General features: G+C 32.1%; 4 protein-coding genes across 4 annotated transcripts; 2 read left to right on the forward strand and 2 right to left on the reverse strand.

Annotated features, from left to right (window-relative positions):
• Positions 1-7,406: 7,406 nt before the first annotated feature.
• Positions 7,407-8,611, reverse strand: LOC119834997 (probable peptide chain release factor C12orf65, mitochondrial). Its single transcript, XM_038359576.1, has 3 exons — positions 8,469-8,611; positions 7,927-8,171; positions 7,407-7,627 (listed from the first exon to the last, which is right to left on the reverse strand). Exons 2-3 carry the CDS (start codon positions 8,129-8,131, stop codon positions 7,407-7,409), a joined length of 426 nt encoding a protein of 141 aa, XP_038215504.1. The 5' UTR covers positions 8,132-8,171; positions 8,469-8,611.
• An 845-nt stretch (positions 8,612-9,456) lies between these two features.
• On the forward strand, positions 9,457-11,402 carry LOC119835017 (caspase-8). Its single transcript, XM_038359598.1, has one exon. It carries the CDS (start codon positions 9,721-9,723, stop codon positions 11,329-11,331), a length of 1,611 nt encoding a protein of 536 aa, XP_038215526.1. The 5' UTR covers positions 9,457-9,720; the 3' UTR covers positions 11,332-11,402.
• Positions 11,403-11,664: 262 nt separating this feature from the next.
• Positions 11,665-12,611, reverse strand: LOC119835018 (ribonuclease P/MRP protein subunit POP5). Its single transcript, XM_038359599.1, has 2 exons — positions 12,255-12,611; positions 11,665-12,178 (listed from the first exon to the last, which is right to left on the reverse strand). The coding sequence occupies exons 1-2, from the start codon at positions 12,272-12,274 to the stop codon at positions 11,728-11,730; spliced, it is 471 nt and encodes a 156-aa protein (XP_038215527.1). The 5' UTR covers positions 12,275-12,611; the 3' UTR covers positions 11,665-11,727.
• Positions 12,612-14,126: 1,515 nt separating this feature from the next.
• LOC119835236 (FGGY carbohydrate kinase domain-containing protein) lies at positions 14,127-17,321 on the forward strand. Its single transcript, XM_038359943.1, has 5 exons — positions 14,127-14,508; positions 14,752-14,949; positions 15,060-15,925; positions 16,552-16,774; positions 16,897-17,321. Exons 2-5 carry the CDS (start codon positions 14,764-14,766, stop codon positions 17,251-17,253), a joined length of 1,632 nt encoding a protein of 543 aa, XP_038215871.1. The 5' UTR covers positions 14,127-14,508; positions 14,752-14,763; the 3' UTR covers positions 17,254-17,321.
• Positions 17,322-17,856: the final 535 nt, after the last annotated feature.

Raw genomic sequence — 17,856 nt, forward strand, 5'->3', positions numbered from 1 at the left:
GTTAAGTCATAGTTTATTAGCAAAGTTTCATAAAAGCCTCCTCAAGGGCTTGTTGAATGGAATCTACGCGACCTTTCACGCTGAATGATGTTCTAAGGGAATATTTTACGCGAAACAAAAAATATATTATTAATGACAATAATATATTAAGCGAGACCCAATAAATAAATATCTAGGAGTATACTGTTACTATGCAGGCAGAATTATTTATGTGTATCAATTTTTCCGCAAGATCGGAATTGAGCTGATGAGTCACCTGATTCTAAACCACCTCTACCTAACTGTATATATACGTTGCCAACTTTTTAAAATAAAAGGGATACAGAAAGGATTGTCGACGGGAAAGTAAGAAAGGTCTGGGAAGGTTAAGGAATAGGAAACAGGCCTACGGAGAATATTTATGCCTCATGTATATACCTAGTGGTTGATGGTTCGGAACAGAAAAACCTACAAAACATGTGAACCTGAAAAGCTCTCAGACTAATCGAAAACCTTTTAATAAACGTCAAAGTGACGTCACATAGTCTCATAAAAGTCAAGTACTCCGACTATAAAAGCATCGAAGTCTCGTTAAAAACAAACAAGCGCCTATTTCTAGGGATTTTCCATTACATTTAACTTTATGACGCCCATCTCTGAATTTTGCATTCATTCGTTTGTAGGTTTGTTTATTTTTTTGAGATTTCAAGGCTATCACTTTAGAGTAATGACTAGGCATTATATGATCATTATCATTATTGTACCCAATCTATCGATATAATACCTATAACCGAGAATATCTTCCATACACTCCACTCCACTTCCAACAAAGAGTAAATATTTTATTGTTTGTTTATTTATTTTAAATGTTAAGTAGTATTACTAAATCATGCCCCAGCCCAGCTTATAAGTATAATAACATCCAATAAATAGTAGAGAAATACTGTTCATACCCCTAAATTATATGAGTAAGGCGGAACAGCGTGTGCCGGTTCAGGCAGTATCTAAAAAAAGTTATACCACAGTAACAGTTGATTTTTTTTATTCAAATATTATCAGAATCTAGGAAATACTTATTGGTGAAAATGATGATGAAATGAATTAAATTTAAATAAATAATAAATTATCTTATAATATAGAGCTTACTGTCTTCGGAATTTCAATAAAACATAGTTACTTAGTAATTAATACATTCATACCATCAATTGTTTATGTTAATGGAATGAGCTTTGTTTATGTTCCTTTTAATACACTTAAGGTGAAGTTATAACTTTGAAACTCTTATTATCCTGGGGATTGAGAGCTTCAGTGTTGGTACATAAGATGACGAAGAATTATTCGACCCTATGGTTTAGGAATTAATTCGACTTTGACCTACTTCAAGCTATATAAAATTCTTTATATTTCAGGAACATAAGTTTTCCCGTAATATCGAGATATCGGTAGTAAAAGATAGACAGTCCCAATGCTCAAATGGTTCAAAAATCGACGACTTATTCTAACAACCTTCTTATTTTTTTCGTGGAGGAGCTAAATAAATAATAATTATATACCTATTTATTTGTCTCTTCACATTAGTTACCTACTAATTTTCAATAATAAATACATCGTTCGCTTCATATCCAGTTCAGCATATAGTGATGTATAGAGCTGTGGGTTATGTCGGATTCCTACTTACTAAACCCCATTGTCTTCGATCCATCGGCTTTGATTTGGGGGCCACGGGTGTTCGTATTCGTCCGCGATCACCTCAGGGGCAGCCTGTTACGTGACATCAACGTCCCAATCTAACTATATTTTGTTAGGTTGGTAAATAGGTGCGCTTGGCCTATTCACATTATAAGTTTCGTTTATAAAAGGCTATATTGGATTGCAAAATATTATCTATTACATATTAAAATGGAAGAAAACTCAATATAAAGAAATCATCGAATAAACGATACCTACTTGAGTTTGGCAGCAAACTTTGAAAGAGTTAAAGTAAAATAATTGAATAATTAAATTCATTAATAAATAACGAATTATCAGAGAAATTGTTAGTTACTGCTTATTAATGAAAATGTCCAATGTTAGCTTACACATTGAAGATCTTAAGTAATTATTTTCAAATATTAACAGAATTCTTCTCCTGAAATCCATCTTACATGCTTGATCGCTTAAAAGCAAGTACATTGTTTTACGCTACATACAAAATTGTTTAAATATTTAAATCCTTTAGGGAAACTTAATTAAAATAGTATATAAAAGTAAAAGAAAACTAAAAAAGCACGTGTAGAAAATTATTTAATACTGACGATAGTAATCATATCTTTATTATCCTGAAACATACAGGTGAGGCTTATAAAAACTTGCTAACAAGACGATCTCCGCTGTTGGAATGACAGTAGGTACCTACTATAACAGAAATTTAGACACATTTATACTCATATGTCTTTTTTATAATATAAAAATTCAATATCCTTAATTTAATTTGACTGTCGTCATCCTTGAGTTATATAAATATTTACAATCTACGCCAAATTAAAGCCTCCTTTGATTAGCATTTCGCCGCGCACCAGCAACGTAATTAAGGCACTTTCTTGATAATTTATCGAACTTATGGGCATTAGTATGGATGTGTCGTCTCGCGCCATTTTTAATACGCTTTTATTAGCTTCACTTATATTGTGTGTGTGTTTGTTTGTGTTTAACCTCCTCTTTCAGATTCGATTTTGACCCAATTTAAACGTACAGATTTAATTCAAGCTTCAGTTCGGTTCGGTAACAATACAATGATTTCATGAGTTTATCACACTATCCTAATCAGCATCTTTATTTTCTTATGTAATCTGCAATAAGTAAGACTTTAGTTTATCCTATTGATATGTGTGTTTGAGTTTTCTAACGACTTCAAAAAAAGAGGAGGTTTATGATTTTTATTGTAACCTCGTAACCGATTTTTATGATTTATTTTTTGATTTAAAAGCCTATAAAAAAATACATTATTTTAACCTCTATTCATTTGTCCTTCGATTTACGGTTTTCATAACGTAAAGGTAAATAAATGTAACGTGTACTATATCATGTATCAACAAGTCAGATGGGTTAGGACCTACCTGTACCTAAATAGTAAATCGTTTCAATAACTTGTGTATAAAAGACTAGCGGTCCGCCCCAGATTACGATTAAGTTTACATTCAAGGGTGAAATAATTTTTGAAATCAGTTCCATAGTTCCCGTATTAGCGCGTTCATATAACAAACCAACTGTTAACAATTTTTGTGTTTGTACTTAATAATATATATATTTTAAGTACATACAAAAAAATCATACAATTTTCTATAACTAAATTTTGCAATATCTTATAATCATACTAGCGTTTGCCCGCGCCTTTAGCATGTGTTAAATTCGAAGTAGTTTAATAGATAGTATTTTCTTGTGTTTGATTTTGCGCGAGCAGAATTTAGAAATTAAAGTAAAGTAGTAGTATTTAGAAATTAAAGACTTTTAAACGGACTTTAAACGCGATGAGCGCGAGCGAGCGTGGTCTCCCCGTGACCACGTTCGCTGTAAAGAGTTCGAAAAATCGAGTTAATATTATAATGAATAAATCGCGGTTAGAATCCGTTTAAAAGTCTTTTATTTCTAGTTTAATAAATTTTATTACAGATATAAACCTTCCTCTTAAATCGCTCTATCTATAAAAAAAACCCCATCAAAATCCGCTGCGTAGCTTTACAGATTTAAGCATACATAGGGACATAGGGACAGCGAAAGTGACTTTGTTTTATACTATGTAGTGATTTTACACTAAAGCAATATTAATAATACTTAGATACACAGTACATAAAACGTTCACCACAAGTAATTCAATCAAATACAATACAGCTGAAACAAAATTACTGATCCGTTGAAAATTATTTCCATGAACTTCTGAAATGTAGAACAATAGAGTTACGTGCTTGAAAAGCGAAAATGTTTGCATTGTCTGCTATGAATATTTTCTTTAACAAGCACATAAAAGTTAAAAAACTTGCCGCCTGACATTTTGCTCGCGCGTATTTTAAGGAATTCAACACTCGGTTATCAGGAATAATAGAAAGACGTAAAGACAGACAAAACATTTTAAATGTTTTGATGTCTTGACTTTGGCCTTAAGACAATCCTACTGATATTCTAAATGCGAAGGTTTTGAAAGTTTGTTGCTCTTTCACGCAAAGACTACTGAACCGATTGCAATGAAATTTGGTATATAGACAGGTCGACAACTGGAATAACAAAAACTTTTTATCCCGATATTCCTAGGGAATACGAACTTACGCGGGTGAAACCGCGGGGCGCAGCTAGTAATTAATATTTTTAACTCAACGACAGACCCTTAAATTTTATTGATATGTAGGTACCTATAGACAAATACTTAAAGAGAAATTCATCTTATACAAGAATGAAATTAGATAAATTTTTTGTAGATATTATTGTCCCATGTACAAATTAGTCTAATTTTTTTTAACATACACACTCGTATTTCCTTTCAAAAATATTTATTATTCACCTTTCCAAATATTTGAATGATTAATCGTCAAGCTTGCATTAATATTTTATGAGACATACCACCCAATTATTTTCTTCGTGGCTTTTTATACAGAGAGAAAATTAAAACTTTGCAATTTCCCCGAAGACTTTTTTCTCTCAGTAATGATGAATTGTTTTGCTGTTTGAGAAAATTCGCTTAAATTAACTTGATGTTCTTATTTACAATGAAAACACGATATTTATCTATGATAAACAAAAATATATAAATATGTACACAATGTAATTTCATACCGCTTTAATATAAGAAAATTTTAAATTATGTTGTTAATTGCGCCCCTAGCTTGTACTTATTATTCCCTAGCCTTCGAATGGAATTAAACCTTTTACTCACACATTAATGTATCTGGTGCCTAAGTAAAGGTATTATGGCACAGGGGAAAAGTGTTTGAAAAGCTTCTGTGACATTTGATGAGCTTTTCAACGTTGCTTTCATATAATTGGTACGTAATAAAATTATGTAAAATTTGTATTTCCATTAGCATTATACTGTATTAGGGAACTAAAATACAAATAAAAGAAAATGCAGTAAATCACTAGAGCAAGTGTTAGTTCAAACGATTAATGAATGTATCAATTTATAAATTCTAAAATAATATATCAGATAATATTATCGTCAACCGTCGAAACTTATACACAAATAAAAATGTATTTAGAAATTGTATAATTGATATTATTCTGTTTCCTTTCTATCTTATGTGGATAGTTTGTTAAAGTTTTATATTATTTCTATCTAAAGTTACTAAATCAATTTTCTCGTAGTTTTTTTTTTAAGATTTTTTTTTTGTTAATTAATGACTGTAGCCTTGAAAGAAGGCAAGGCTTTTTGTAACCACCGATCATCTGGTTGAAACGAAGATTAGACCTGAAAGCCGAGGCTGATGGGAGCTCCGATTAATTAATTTTCCAAGAGGTCGAGATATGGATAAGAAAGGGAATAGAATGAATCATTCTAAATGACTCGCCACTAAAAAAAGGACGCAGTTTTTGTATGCCCGCATGTTTGTATGGACGCAGTTTAGAACCCATGTCAATACTTAGGTACGTATCTTTATTTAAATACCCATCAACTATTATACAATATGATTGCTCGAAAGCAACATATAAGATGAAAGTGGAACCTTCCTTTCAATCAAAAATGATAACCAACAAGTTTAAGTAACCTCTGAAAACGAAGCGTATGGAACGAGGGTTTTTATCGGTCCAGAAAGGCTCTGCGGAAACGTATTTCAAAACGTAGCGTAAAGCGGGACAAAGAGCATCCGATATTTAGGTCAAGGATGGCACAATGTCGGCCACTTACAGTCATTGTGGCTCGCGTTACGCAAGCTGAGCGATGATTAATTTGTTATTAACTGTCTCATTTTGTTTAGGAACCGACTTCTCTATTTTCTTAACTACAGACTCCGTAAAATATGCGCTTTTGTGCGAAATAACAATCTCTCCCGGTTTATTAGTTAGAAAATTTGACGAGCACTATGTTTTTTTATGTCATAGTTGGTAAAGAAGTAACCCTCAGGAATTAGTAGCACTGATTTGTAATTTGTGAGTATTCATTCACAAATATCATAATTGCGAAAGTTTGTGAGGATGTGTGTGTGTTTGTTGCTCTTTCACTCAAAAATTATTGAACCGATTGCAACGAAATTTGGTACGTAGACAACTGCACAAGTGGAATAACATATAGGCAACTTTTTATCCCGATATTCCTACGGAATACAGATTTACGCGGGTAAAACCGCGGGGCGCAGCTAGTTTAATATCATTAACAAAACATAATATTTTCACGTTTTAACCACTGTAACAAGCTGCTACGGTGGTCCTTCTTGCAAGAAGCTTAAAGAAATTAAAAAGAGACTACAATATTTAGATGATTATAAAATGAAATAGACTACATTGCTTTATTACTGTATTAACTTTCGGTTTTAGTACCTCTTCTTTAGTTAGAATAAAAGGTTCTAGCGATTTTACAGTCTATTAATTTTTTAGTGCATTAAACATTTATTGGTCAATAAATTGTATAAAATGCCGAAGATTCATGCATTGTACTTTATATAATGAATTAATAGTATTTGTATCATATTTTGAATCTGCAATTTTGAGCTCTAGCTACGGCAGATTTACCAGAGCCGAGATAAGAACGGACGGATCTTTTAAAAGCGTTTTCCCTATTTAGAACTATTTGTAGCAATGATGTTTAGTTAAAACTCGTACTTACTAGGAAAAACGCATTGTCACAGTAACATACATTATATGGGTTTTGGCGTGAAGAGAAGTTAACGTGTGTGTGTATGTATGTGGCAAAAGGTAATGATCGTTGCTTTTTAATTTTTTTTTTAATATTTCAAGTTAGCTTTACGTATTGAATTTGATGCTTTTTTTTTTGTTTTTTTATGCTTTTGACGCTAGTAATACATTTTCGTTTCATAATTCCTACCCACGCTAACCTACGTTTAAAAAAAGTACCTGACCTACCCAACCAATCAACTCAAAACAAGGAAGCGGTGGAGTCGGGCTCGCGCGCCGTGGGAGACATACATTTCTTTACAAGATGTACTCTCCTTCATTATAAAATGTAACAAAAGAAATTATACTTTTCGCAATTTGAGTTTGATTTTATGGAAACTATCCTGAAACTTTGTTTTTTGTTGACTTAGAGTGGTAAAGAAATAGACACATAGTCACGTAACCATATATGTGCATATTATACTCGAAAAACATTACTCTTACACTTTCGCAGTTAGGTAATAAGTTGTAAAATTACAACTATTATATACAAAATTCTATCTAGCTACCTCTACCACCAACTGATAAATGAAACATATATCATTGTACAGTCTAAATTTATTAAATCTAGTTTATTCTAAGCCCTCTCGTTTTTTCCACGCCTCTTTCATTAGAGCTCTTTTTTTCCTCTTATATTCACTCTTTTGATTTTTCTTCTGTTCAATTCGTTTTTTCTGTGCATTTATACTCTCTTCCCCATTCATAATTTCATCCAACTTATCTATAAGCATTTGCCTCGCTAATTTTCTATTATCGTCTTGGCATCGGCTGTTATGGCATTTCACTACTATTCCTAAAAAAAGGAGATTTATAAAGGAAAAGTACAGAGAAGAAAGTTCTATTTTAATCTTTATGACATTTATTTAAACAATGACAAATAATTTACAAGAACTTTGGTATTTATGAAACTATAATAATTAGTTTTAGAAAAGAAATATAGGTTTAATTTACACTGAACTTACCTTCAATTTCAGGTTTGATTTATCAAAGTGTAAGAAGAAAAGTAATAAAAATCTATGTACTTATTTGAGATATGCTAATATACAATGAATAAGATGCCACGAATTTTAAACACATTCAAAATTCACAAACCTGTAGGCACATGTGTTAATACAACACAGTTAGCATTTTTATTCACGGCTGACCCACCAGGGCCTCCTCCCCGCACAAACTGTTCTGCCAATTCATGTTCTTTGATTTTAGGCACTTTAGAATAATCTATGGTGTGTTTTAATGCTATTGGTATTGATAGCTGGGTTCGTCTATTGACATTTATAAATAGTTTTGTTAGGAACATCTTACACAATTGCACCTCTTAATAATAGTGCCTCCCCTTTCTGAAATTATTAAAATTAATTAGTATTTTAACATTCAATTAGCCTATTAAGCCTATAAAATCACTAGATGTAACAACTGATTAAATTGGTATAAATTATAATAACAGTTAAATATTATATTGTACGAAAATTTTTAACACATTTAATGGTTGAATTTTTTTAGTGTATTTACACAATCGCGCGAATAGCTAGGCTAAAACTAAACAGTGAAAATTCATGTGTTTGAGTATTATGTTAATACCGATTTTTCCGACGTAATCAAAAAATCTATAAAATTTTATGATTTAATGATATTACCTTAAAAGCGAAACGAATATCTTCTTGATTACTTAAGCTCTTATTCCTTTTGAACTCTTGGTTAATTCGCTGTTTATAATAATTTATATCCGTTAATGTTAAGGATTTTGAATAAATCATTAAACGTTTATAAAGTTTTAAAACTTCTGCTCTTGTTACAGACATAATAAAGCTATCATGAAATATTATCAAAAATTCAAATTTTTTTCCTAACCTATTTATTGTAGATTCGACATATTATGAAATGAACTGACGTTGACAGTCCGTTAAGTGTCAAGTCACTACACACTATAGCCCTTTTCGGGCAGTGCTAGCCTCTAGCCCTGTGATGTCCTTAGCACTAATGCCACCCTTGACCCTACAGTGAACTTTTTACCCCCAAAAGGGCAATCTAGCCCCATTTCGTATTCACACAACTTCACAATTTTTTTTCTTTTACACCAACCGTGGTGGGTTTGTTTACAAAATGAGCGTTCTAAATTCAATTCAATATTTTAATTTATGGTAGTATTACATTGCCATAATTTTGCCAATGTCCTGTAGTGTATTGTAGTGTAGTGTGTAATAGGTTTGTCTACGTCCAAAGAGATTAGATTAGTCCAAACAGCTTCAAATTAAGCGCAGATGGTATCTAAAACAATCAGAAAGAATATATATGTTATCCATCACCAAATTAATATATTGATTAGTATAAACAAACACTGGACAGTATAGATTATGTAATTATGGGGATATGAGCGTTCTAATTGAATACTGAAGTTCTAATAATTTCACATCATCACAAGCAGTCAAATTCTCCGAGTCGGAGAATTTGTGTTTCAGAATTATAATTAAATAAAAAAACTTGCACTTTTTAGCGTTCTAGGTGGTACTCGTGACTACATTATTCGTGATCATACGCATTTATTATATTTTACCCCTTTCTAACCCTTTTTAGAGTGCTTTGCCCTTTAAAAAAAAAGGTGGCAACACTGCTATTCAAGACCATTTCAAATGTATTACTAATAGATATAATATGTTTTTGCCAAAAAAGGTCTACTCCTACTGACTTATGACTGCTTTCAAGAGTCAACTCAAACGTAAACATTTATTAACAAAATAACCCAAACATTTATTTTATTCAGTAGGACATTAAAATGGACGCTTTGAAATGGACAAACATTATGTGAGATTATAGTCGAAGAAGAAGTTAACAAAGAACATATTGTACAATTGTGATGTTTAGTCTTATCGAAAATTGTTTTGAGTGAAAATGTTTCGCAAAGATCTGCAAGATTATAGTTCATCCAGTCAAAACATGGATTCTATTACTATTGATATGGTTCTCGAAATCCAGAAAGATTTGGATCCTTACGACATTGTGTCACTCGTATTTCTACTATATGAAATACCAGATACAGCTCTTCAACGTTTGATCGTGTATCAAAAAGTATCAAAAGACGTTGAATATGATAGTATGAATCTTTTACATCAGTGGGCAACGCATGCGAAAGTACGACCTACATGGAAATATGAATTTTTAGAATCGCTAAGTATTTGCAGACTTTATAATGTAATTAGAAAACTAGGTTTCGATTTAACAACTGTAAAACAGCACTATCAACCTGATAATATTACTTTCAGTGCCCATGTAAGTCCTATTAAGAAAGTTTTATACAACTTATGTGATAATACTACTTCAGAAGTTATGTTCAAACTAAAAAAAACATTGCTGTCATATGGTATTGATACTACAGACCATGAGAGTTGTGAATTGATAATATTAGAGCTAATTTGTAGAAAATTTATTGTATTCCAAGATTTTATCAGAAATGCTACCCCAGCTAAAGTTGATGTTCAAAGATTCTGTCAGATTCTAGATCATTTTCCTGCATTTGCTTCATATGTTGCTCATCTCAAGGAATTAGAGAACAAATTAAATGGTCAACACAATTCATCTAGCTTCAATGTGTCTACCAGCACTCCAGTTACAACAGCAGAAGTAGATAATGAGTACAATAAAGATAATAAAGGTGGAGAAAGCAGCTTTGAAGAAGTATATGAACTTCTTAACCAGATGAACCTTGAAGACATTCCTAGCAATTGGAAAGCTGATAATGTTTTATTAAATAATGATTCATATTTTATAAGGAATCCGAAACGTGTTGGAGTATGCTGTATTATTAATCAAGAAATATTTAATCCATCCAAGGAAAATATAGAGAAAAATATACATGTTCATCTTCCAATGAGAAGTGGTTCAACACAGGACCAAATAGCATTAGAATCAACCATGTTGTCTCTTAACTTTGAAGTGATAGTTGGGAAAAATTTAAATCATATAGAAGTATTTAATTTTATCAAGGACATAATTAAATACAGGGTCTCTGAAGTCCATAGTGTTTTCATGCTATGTATACTTTCTCACGGCATTAGAGGCCATGTCTATGCTGCAGATTCAATAAAAATAAAGATAGAGGACATTCAAATGTTATTAGATTCAGATATAGCCAAGAATCTTTATGGCAAGCCTAAGGTTTTGATTTTGCAAGCATGTCAAGTTGATGAAGATTCTTACAAAGACAGAGGCTTAGTTGCTGATGGACCCCCTCCCAAGTACTTCATGAGGAAATCCGATTTTTTAATTTATTGGGCTACTTCACCTGAGTTCAAAGCTTTTAGACATGAAGAAAAAGGATCAATATTCATCCAGTTTTTGTGTAGTGCTCTAAAAGAAAAAGCACAAAAAGAGCATGTGTATGATATATTTACAAAAGTGAATAACATAGTTACCAAAACATGTTGTAAAGTTAAGAAGTTACAAGTACCAATCTTTGAATCAACACTTAGGAAAAAGCTTTATTTATATATACCATCACACTAATTACAATCGCAAATGACTACTGTTTATGCTTAAAAGTGTTACCAATTTTAATTGAATATACATATATAAAACATATACATATTTATAATATAATTGAATTGTATAAAGTAAATGTCTATTATATTAGTTGATACTTTAAATCTATAGGTAAATTAAAATATATTTCATATTATTTATAAATATATGTTTTTGTACAATTCTGCGAACTTTCCTCAATTTATTCCAGCTTCATATTAAATCATAGTCACAAGTACTCTTGGTCATATTTTTATAGATTTCATCGATGTGAAGTTTATAAGCAGAATGTATTTCAAATAAATGATAGAATATAAATCATACTTATAGATTTTATTTATAAAATGACAGTTGCCGAGTTATCATTTTGTTCAGGGCTTATCACATTAGGTTATCTTTAATCATTGATACATCTGCCTTAGTGAATTCCATCACTGCTGCTTCAAGTGCGCTTCTTTCCTCATCAGTCTTAAGATTTGACCATAAAGAATCTAAAAATGTCCTATGGTGTTTCTGAATAAAAATAAAACTGTGTTTCAATGTAGCTCCAACATGAAGAGTTCTAACAGTTGCATCTAATTTTCCTATCCTAGTTATAAACGGAATACTACTGGTAACAAACTGATGAGGCCCATGTCTACATCGAATTATGGCTATTCTGGTATTTTCGTTACAGTATTTTGCTAGGAAGCCAGATCTTACAGCAGCAACACCAAAATCACCATGTAGTTGTTTTATCTTATTTAAAATACACTCATGAAGCATAGTTGATTTAATAGATAGAGGTTTACTTTCAGGGACTGCCGGAGATGCAATTTCCACAGTAATATATCTGAAATATGATGTAGATTATTATTTATATGGATATAATTTTAGAAAAAATTCAAAAACTATCTTTTAATTTATACCTGTTTTTAAACCGAACCATTTTCTTTTATTCTTGGAGGACTTGAATCTTGATTGAATCACTATACTTGTTCTCAATCAAATCAAAATTGTGGTTAGTTCATTTTCATACAGGTCAATATGTAATTGTATGTTTTTAATTAAATAGGCAAACATGATCATGCCGTTTAGTTTTCTTATATAGGTTCGAATTTAAAGCATAAGAATTAAGACTTATCAAGTAAGTACTAAGTATACACAGATTAAAAACTAGTCACTCTGTGTAGTATATCACTATTCTGTGTAAGCTGTAGTGGCTATAAAACTACTCAAATTGAGTAACTCAATACCCAATTGCCTGTATCCTGCAACCTGTGACCTGTCAGCTGTCAACAGTCAACGCTGAACCACAGATTAAGAACTACTCGTTAATCCGTAACGCTGAAAGCTGCTTATCACAAGCCCTATCAGCTAAGGTGAAACCAGCAAATTTGCAACAAAAGATACATCAATTTGTAGCTAAATAGTTGCCAAAACCACGATTTTATTGCTTGTGCCAATCCGCGGAAATTGTAAATAATGCTATCGTGATAATATTATTGTAGCAAGGTTACTTAACATTCTTTTTCTTTGATCTTTACGGAAGATTTAGTTGCTAAACGTTACATATCTATAAATATAATAAATCTGTAGAAATGTTATTTTTGTACATTGAAGAAATTGAAAAAAAAATAGCCAGTGTGTGAAAAGATAACTAACAGAACCCATTTCCATCATTTTTTAAATTTTTGTCTGTTTGTTTGTGTGCACATCACGTAAAATCTACGAATTAAATGCAGACAATGTTTATATACAAAAATTATACGTAACTTGAGGTATAACTCAGTTTTTATTTCATCGAAATCGGTTCATCACTCTATCACAAGATAATATGATGAATTTAGTGAGTTCAAGAAGTAAAATATTACGTTACGAAATTCTGTATAGTACTTGCAACGGATTCTTAAGACTAAAAATAGAACTAATGTTGATAGTTGAAATCCAAATCCGATAGATGGCGTTGTACAAAAGACGTCATTTTCTGAATCGCGGTGTTAAGATTTTCCGCGCGAGAATGACCTCAACCGTGTTTACATGATCAATTGGGTTTCGTTTGGTGTCTTAAAAGTTCTTGAGTGTGTCGTAAACGGTCTTTGGTAGCTTAGCAAATGATGAATGTTCTAAATTGGTCGAAAAATAAGTATTGGCTCTTTCTTTGGTTTCGTTTGGTCATTGGTTTGGAGTACGAAGTAAAAATTGTATCTTATTTACTTCGTAATTTTAATAGTGCCAATCGTTTTACAGTTGATGTTGCCAATTCTTTAATATTATAAATGCGAAAGTTTGTAAGGACTTGTGGGTTTGTTGCTCTTTCACGCAATAACTACTGAACCGATTGCGATGAAATTTGGTATGTAGATAGCTGGACAACTGGACTGCAACTTTTTATCCCGATATTCCTACGGGATACGGACTTAAGTGGGTGAAACCGCGGGGCGCAGCTAGTTCAATATATATATAATATGTATATACCTTTTTTTAATTTTTTCTGTTCTTACCATCTTGATACCGGGTTTTTCTGGAATACAGTGTATTGGAATTTGTTGCTGATTATTGGAGCGTATTTAAGTATAGTCTTGATGGGCAACAAATTCCAAATACACTGTATTTTCTAGCCAACTTCCAAGTAAAACCTCAAACTTCACATCTATACGTGAAGCTTGCTCAAATATATTACCAGAATGTTTGTGCAAATTAAGTGGGTGCCTTGTAGACCCGCTTTTATGTTTATATCTTGAAATGACAGATGACACTTGACAGCAAGGCATGAGTTACGCGGGAATCATCCAAATTTGAAAAAGGGAAATACTAAATTACTTAATATAATAATTTTACTTGCTTCAATTAAATGTTAATCCAATACGACTATAAATAAGAAGTTGAGCAAGTTTAGCAATGAAAACTGATTTTAGTTATTTTTTTACATCGGTTTTTGAATGAGTTGGAACTGAATTTACTCTGCACCTATAAAGATTGTCCGCGAATGCCTCATGACTATAGATAACAAGGTTATCATGCAAGTTGAAATGATTGAAAGTTGTAGGTACTGCAAGTTTATCATCAATTTTAACACCAAGGAATTAGATATACAAGGTCATGCATCGACTTCATAAAGTGCTATCAGTTATTGTTTATACACACGTATTTATATACGTTTTAAATATTGTTCATGAGAAAGTAAGTGAATATGTATTGTAATATTTTATACGTGAAAATTTTCGCACTATTTATTTTTATAGTTTCAAGAAGCGAATTATATATTTCAACATTTTGTGCATATGTTGTGGATTGCTGATACAAATATCATGTGGAATGTACAAAAGTGTTAATAAATAAATAATTCTGAAAGAGATATTCTAATAACACAAATGTAAACATAGAACTGGTATTCATTATTAATAACACTGTAAATATTTTAAGGTGTAAGTTAGCATGGATTGCTCAGTGTATTTTATTGGAGTAGATGTTGGATCAGGAAGTGTGAGAGCCGCTTTGGTCGATCAATATGGAAAGGTTATCAAAAGCTCTGTTAAAAGTATACAAACATGGAAACCAAAACCTGGATACTATGAACAGTCATCAAATGATATTTGGGAATGCTGTATATCTGTAATTAAGGTATGATAGCTTTTTATACAATGATAAAAATACTACATTTTCACAACATTACATTATAATTATCTTTTTAACAGTTGTACAAAAAATTATTGTTTCATTTCATTTTACAGGATATTGTGGTTGGGGTGAAACCCCAGCATATAAAAGGTATTGGATTTGATGCAACCTGCTCATTAGTAGCATTAGATGTTAATGGAAATCCAATAAGCATAAGTGAGACAAAAAATAATGCACAAAATGTAATCATGTGGATGGATCATAGAGCACATGAAGAAGCAGATTTGATCAATAAAACTGGCCATGATATTCTCAGATACGTTGGAGGCAAAGTCAGTTTAGAAATGGAAATGCCAAAACTACTCTGGATAAAGAAACATTTACCTACTACATGGTTGCAAAGTAGATATTTCTTTGACCTTCCAGATTTTCTTACATGGAAAGCAACAGGATCTGAAAGTCGGTCACTATGCTCTTTAGTTTGTAAATGGAATTATGAATGTTCTTCTGAAAAAAATCATGGGTGGAATAAAAATTTTTTAAAAGAAATAGGGCTTGGTGACTTAGCTGTTGATGATTTCATTAAGATTGGTAACAAAGTGTTAATGCCAGGTGAATATTGTGGGGGTTTGTTGCCGCACATAGCTTCTGTATTGGGTTTATTGCCAAACACTCCAGTTGCAACATCCATAATAGATGCACATGCTGGTGGTCTTGGTATGATAGGAACAGTGGGGGAAAATATTAGTAATGTAATGTCAAGTCGCCTGAGTTTAATATGTGGGACATCTACATGTCACATGGCTGTTAATAGCAAACCGGTTATGGTGAATGGTATTTGGGGCCCTTACTTCAGTGCAATGGTACCGAAAATGTGGCTCAATGAAGGTGGCCAAAGTGCTTCTGGGATGCTTCTTGATTATGTGATATCGAGTCATCCAGCTGGTGCAGAACTTCTGAAGAAATGTAGTACGGGCAAGTATGTGTATAAAGTTATCGCTTTCATACTCCAAGTTAGGTTCATTTGTAACAATTTCCTTACATAGTTTTATTGATGGGACCTAGATAGTGAGTCACAAAACAATTAACTTAACACTAACAAAAAAAAAAGGTGCTTGCTCACGGATCATGTCTGACGTGTTCCCTTTCCATCTGAAGTATTATTTAACAAAAACAAGTCTTGACAAACTCAAAACATTCTTGTAACCAGAACTAAATAAAGTAGGTAACTTTTCAAACAACTTTTGTTTGAACTTTATGAAGTCGAAGTTCTAAAAAAAGGCATCACATACATAAAAGTGTACCATAAAGAAATATGTGACTAGGGGAATCACCATAACAAATTAAATATACATTTCTTATAGTTGTAGAATTAGAGGTCCTCACCTCTTTCTTGATAGAAGTACATAGAGCTCTATAGATCTTTCATTCGAAGATTTGAATAAGTTTATTATATAAATTACTATTTGAAGCTGGGCCTCATGGGCCCTCCCCCAAACCATTAGTAATTATAAGAATATCTATACATCAACATCAACACTAATTTCTGACTTCATAAAATAAATTATTTTATTTCAATGTCTGTACCTTATATAAAAATTCCAGTGTACGTGAACATTTACGAAAAATATTAAACGAAATGGCTGCTTCGAAAGGATTTACCGATCTTAATCTATTGACGAAAGATTTTCATATGTGGCCAGATTTTCACGGAAATCGTTCTCCTTTAGCTGATCCCACCATGATGGGTATGCTTGTGGGATTAACAATTAATAGCAGTGAGGATAATTTGGCGCTTTTGTATCTGGCAACACTTCAAGCGTTATCAGTAAGTTTGCATCTGGTACCTACAAGTGCCAGTTATTGGGCTAATTGTTTTTTTGGATTACAATTTACACCTATTTTTTATCAGTATATTAATTTCCCTCATGTCTATATGTTATTTTTCAGTATGGAACAAGACACATTATTGAGGCTCTCACAAAATCTGGATATGAGCCATTTAAATCTTTACTCATTTGTGGTGGGTTAGCTAAAGACCCATTATTTGTCCAGATTCAAGCTGATTCCCTCGGACTGCCTGTGTTAATGCCACATGAAAAAGAGTCAGTTTTAGTGGGCGCTGCTATATTAGGCGCTTGTGCATCACAATACTTTTATACTATGCAAACAGCTATTAAAAATATGGGTGGCCAAGCTAACGTTATACATCCGAATGCTTCAATGAAATCATTCCATGATAAAAAATACAATGTCTTCATTAGAATGTTCCAAGATCAGTTGCAGTATAGAAAAATGATGAATTAGAATGTTTATATTATTATGTATTACTTATAAATGTAGATAAAATTGTTGCAATAAAGTTTATAGTTTAATATAGGTTTCTGAAATATTTTATTTTCTAAGAAAAAATAAAACGAAAACGATAAAGCAAAATAAAGAGTATCTAATGCAATTTTGAAATTATAAAAGAATGAATAGTAATAATAATAAAAATTATTTATTGTACACAAAGAAATTGACAAAAAAATACAGCACAAGAAGTTGAGGTACAGAAGGCGGTCAATGAAATAATAAGTACGCTGCTAACTTTAACAAATTAACAGCCCTCGTCTTGTCCAATGTTCACTGTCTAGTGACCGGGTATTAGTAATGAGAGGCAGTCAGATGCAGCATTCCAGATACAAAACTCAAAAGAATAGAGAAGGGCTCGAGTAATCATACTAACTTTTTTTTTATGTCACCGTCGGCAATGGAGCTGGTGGATCGCTTGATGGTAAACGCTACCACCACCCATGAACATTTGGAGAGGCGTAAGGTGCGTAAGGTGGCACGCCGACTTCAAATTAGAAAATGGGGAAAAAAGGACTAAAAAGAGGACTAAAGTAAAGGACTAGGAAGGGTAAGGAA

Source organism: Zerene cesonia, chromosome 20, assembly GCF_012273895.1.
Source record: "Zerene cesonia ecotype Mississippi chromosome 20, Zerene_cesonia_1.1, whole genome shotgun sequence".
NCBI lineage: Eukaryota > Metazoa > Arthropoda > Insecta > Lepidoptera > Pieridae > Zerene > Zerene cesonia.

What these genes read in the sequence shown, in the direction of transcription:
- LOC119834997 (XM_038359576.1), bottom strand. Translation starts at nt 8,131, where the DNA reads ATGTTCCTAACAAAACTATTTATAAATGTCAATAGACGAACCCAGCTA. An exon ending in ATTAACACATGTGCCTACAG is followed by an intron (nt 7,628 to 7,926) that starts GTTTGTGAATTT and finishes TCCTTTTTTTAG; the next exon opens with GAATAGTAGTGAAATGCCAT.
- LOC119835017 (XM_038359598.1), top strand. Translation starts at nt 9,721, where the DNA reads ATGTTTCGCAAAGATCTGCAAGATTATAGTTCATCCAGTCAAAACATG.
- LOC119835018 (XM_038359599.1), bottom strand. Translation starts at nt 12,274, where the DNA reads ATGGTTCGGTTTAAAAACAG. An exon ending in ATGGTTCGGTTTAAAAACAG is followed by an intron (nt 12,179 to 12,254) that starts GTATAAATTAAA and finishes ATCATATTTCAG; the next exon opens with ATATATTACTGTGGAAATTG.
- LOC119835236 (XM_038359943.1), top strand. Translation starts at nt 14,764, where the DNA reads ATGGATTGCTCAGTGTATTTTATTGGAGTAGATGTTGGATCAGGAAGT. An exon ending in AAGAAATGTAGTACGGGCAA is followed by an intron (nt 15,926 to 16,551) that starts GTATGTGTATAA and finishes TAAAAATTCCAG; the next exon opens with TGTACGTGAACATTTACGAA. An exon ending in CAACACTTCAAGCGTTATCA is followed by an intron (nt 16,775 to 16,896) that starts GTAAGTTTGCAT and finishes GTTATTTTTCAG; the next exon opens with TATGGAACAAGACACATTAT.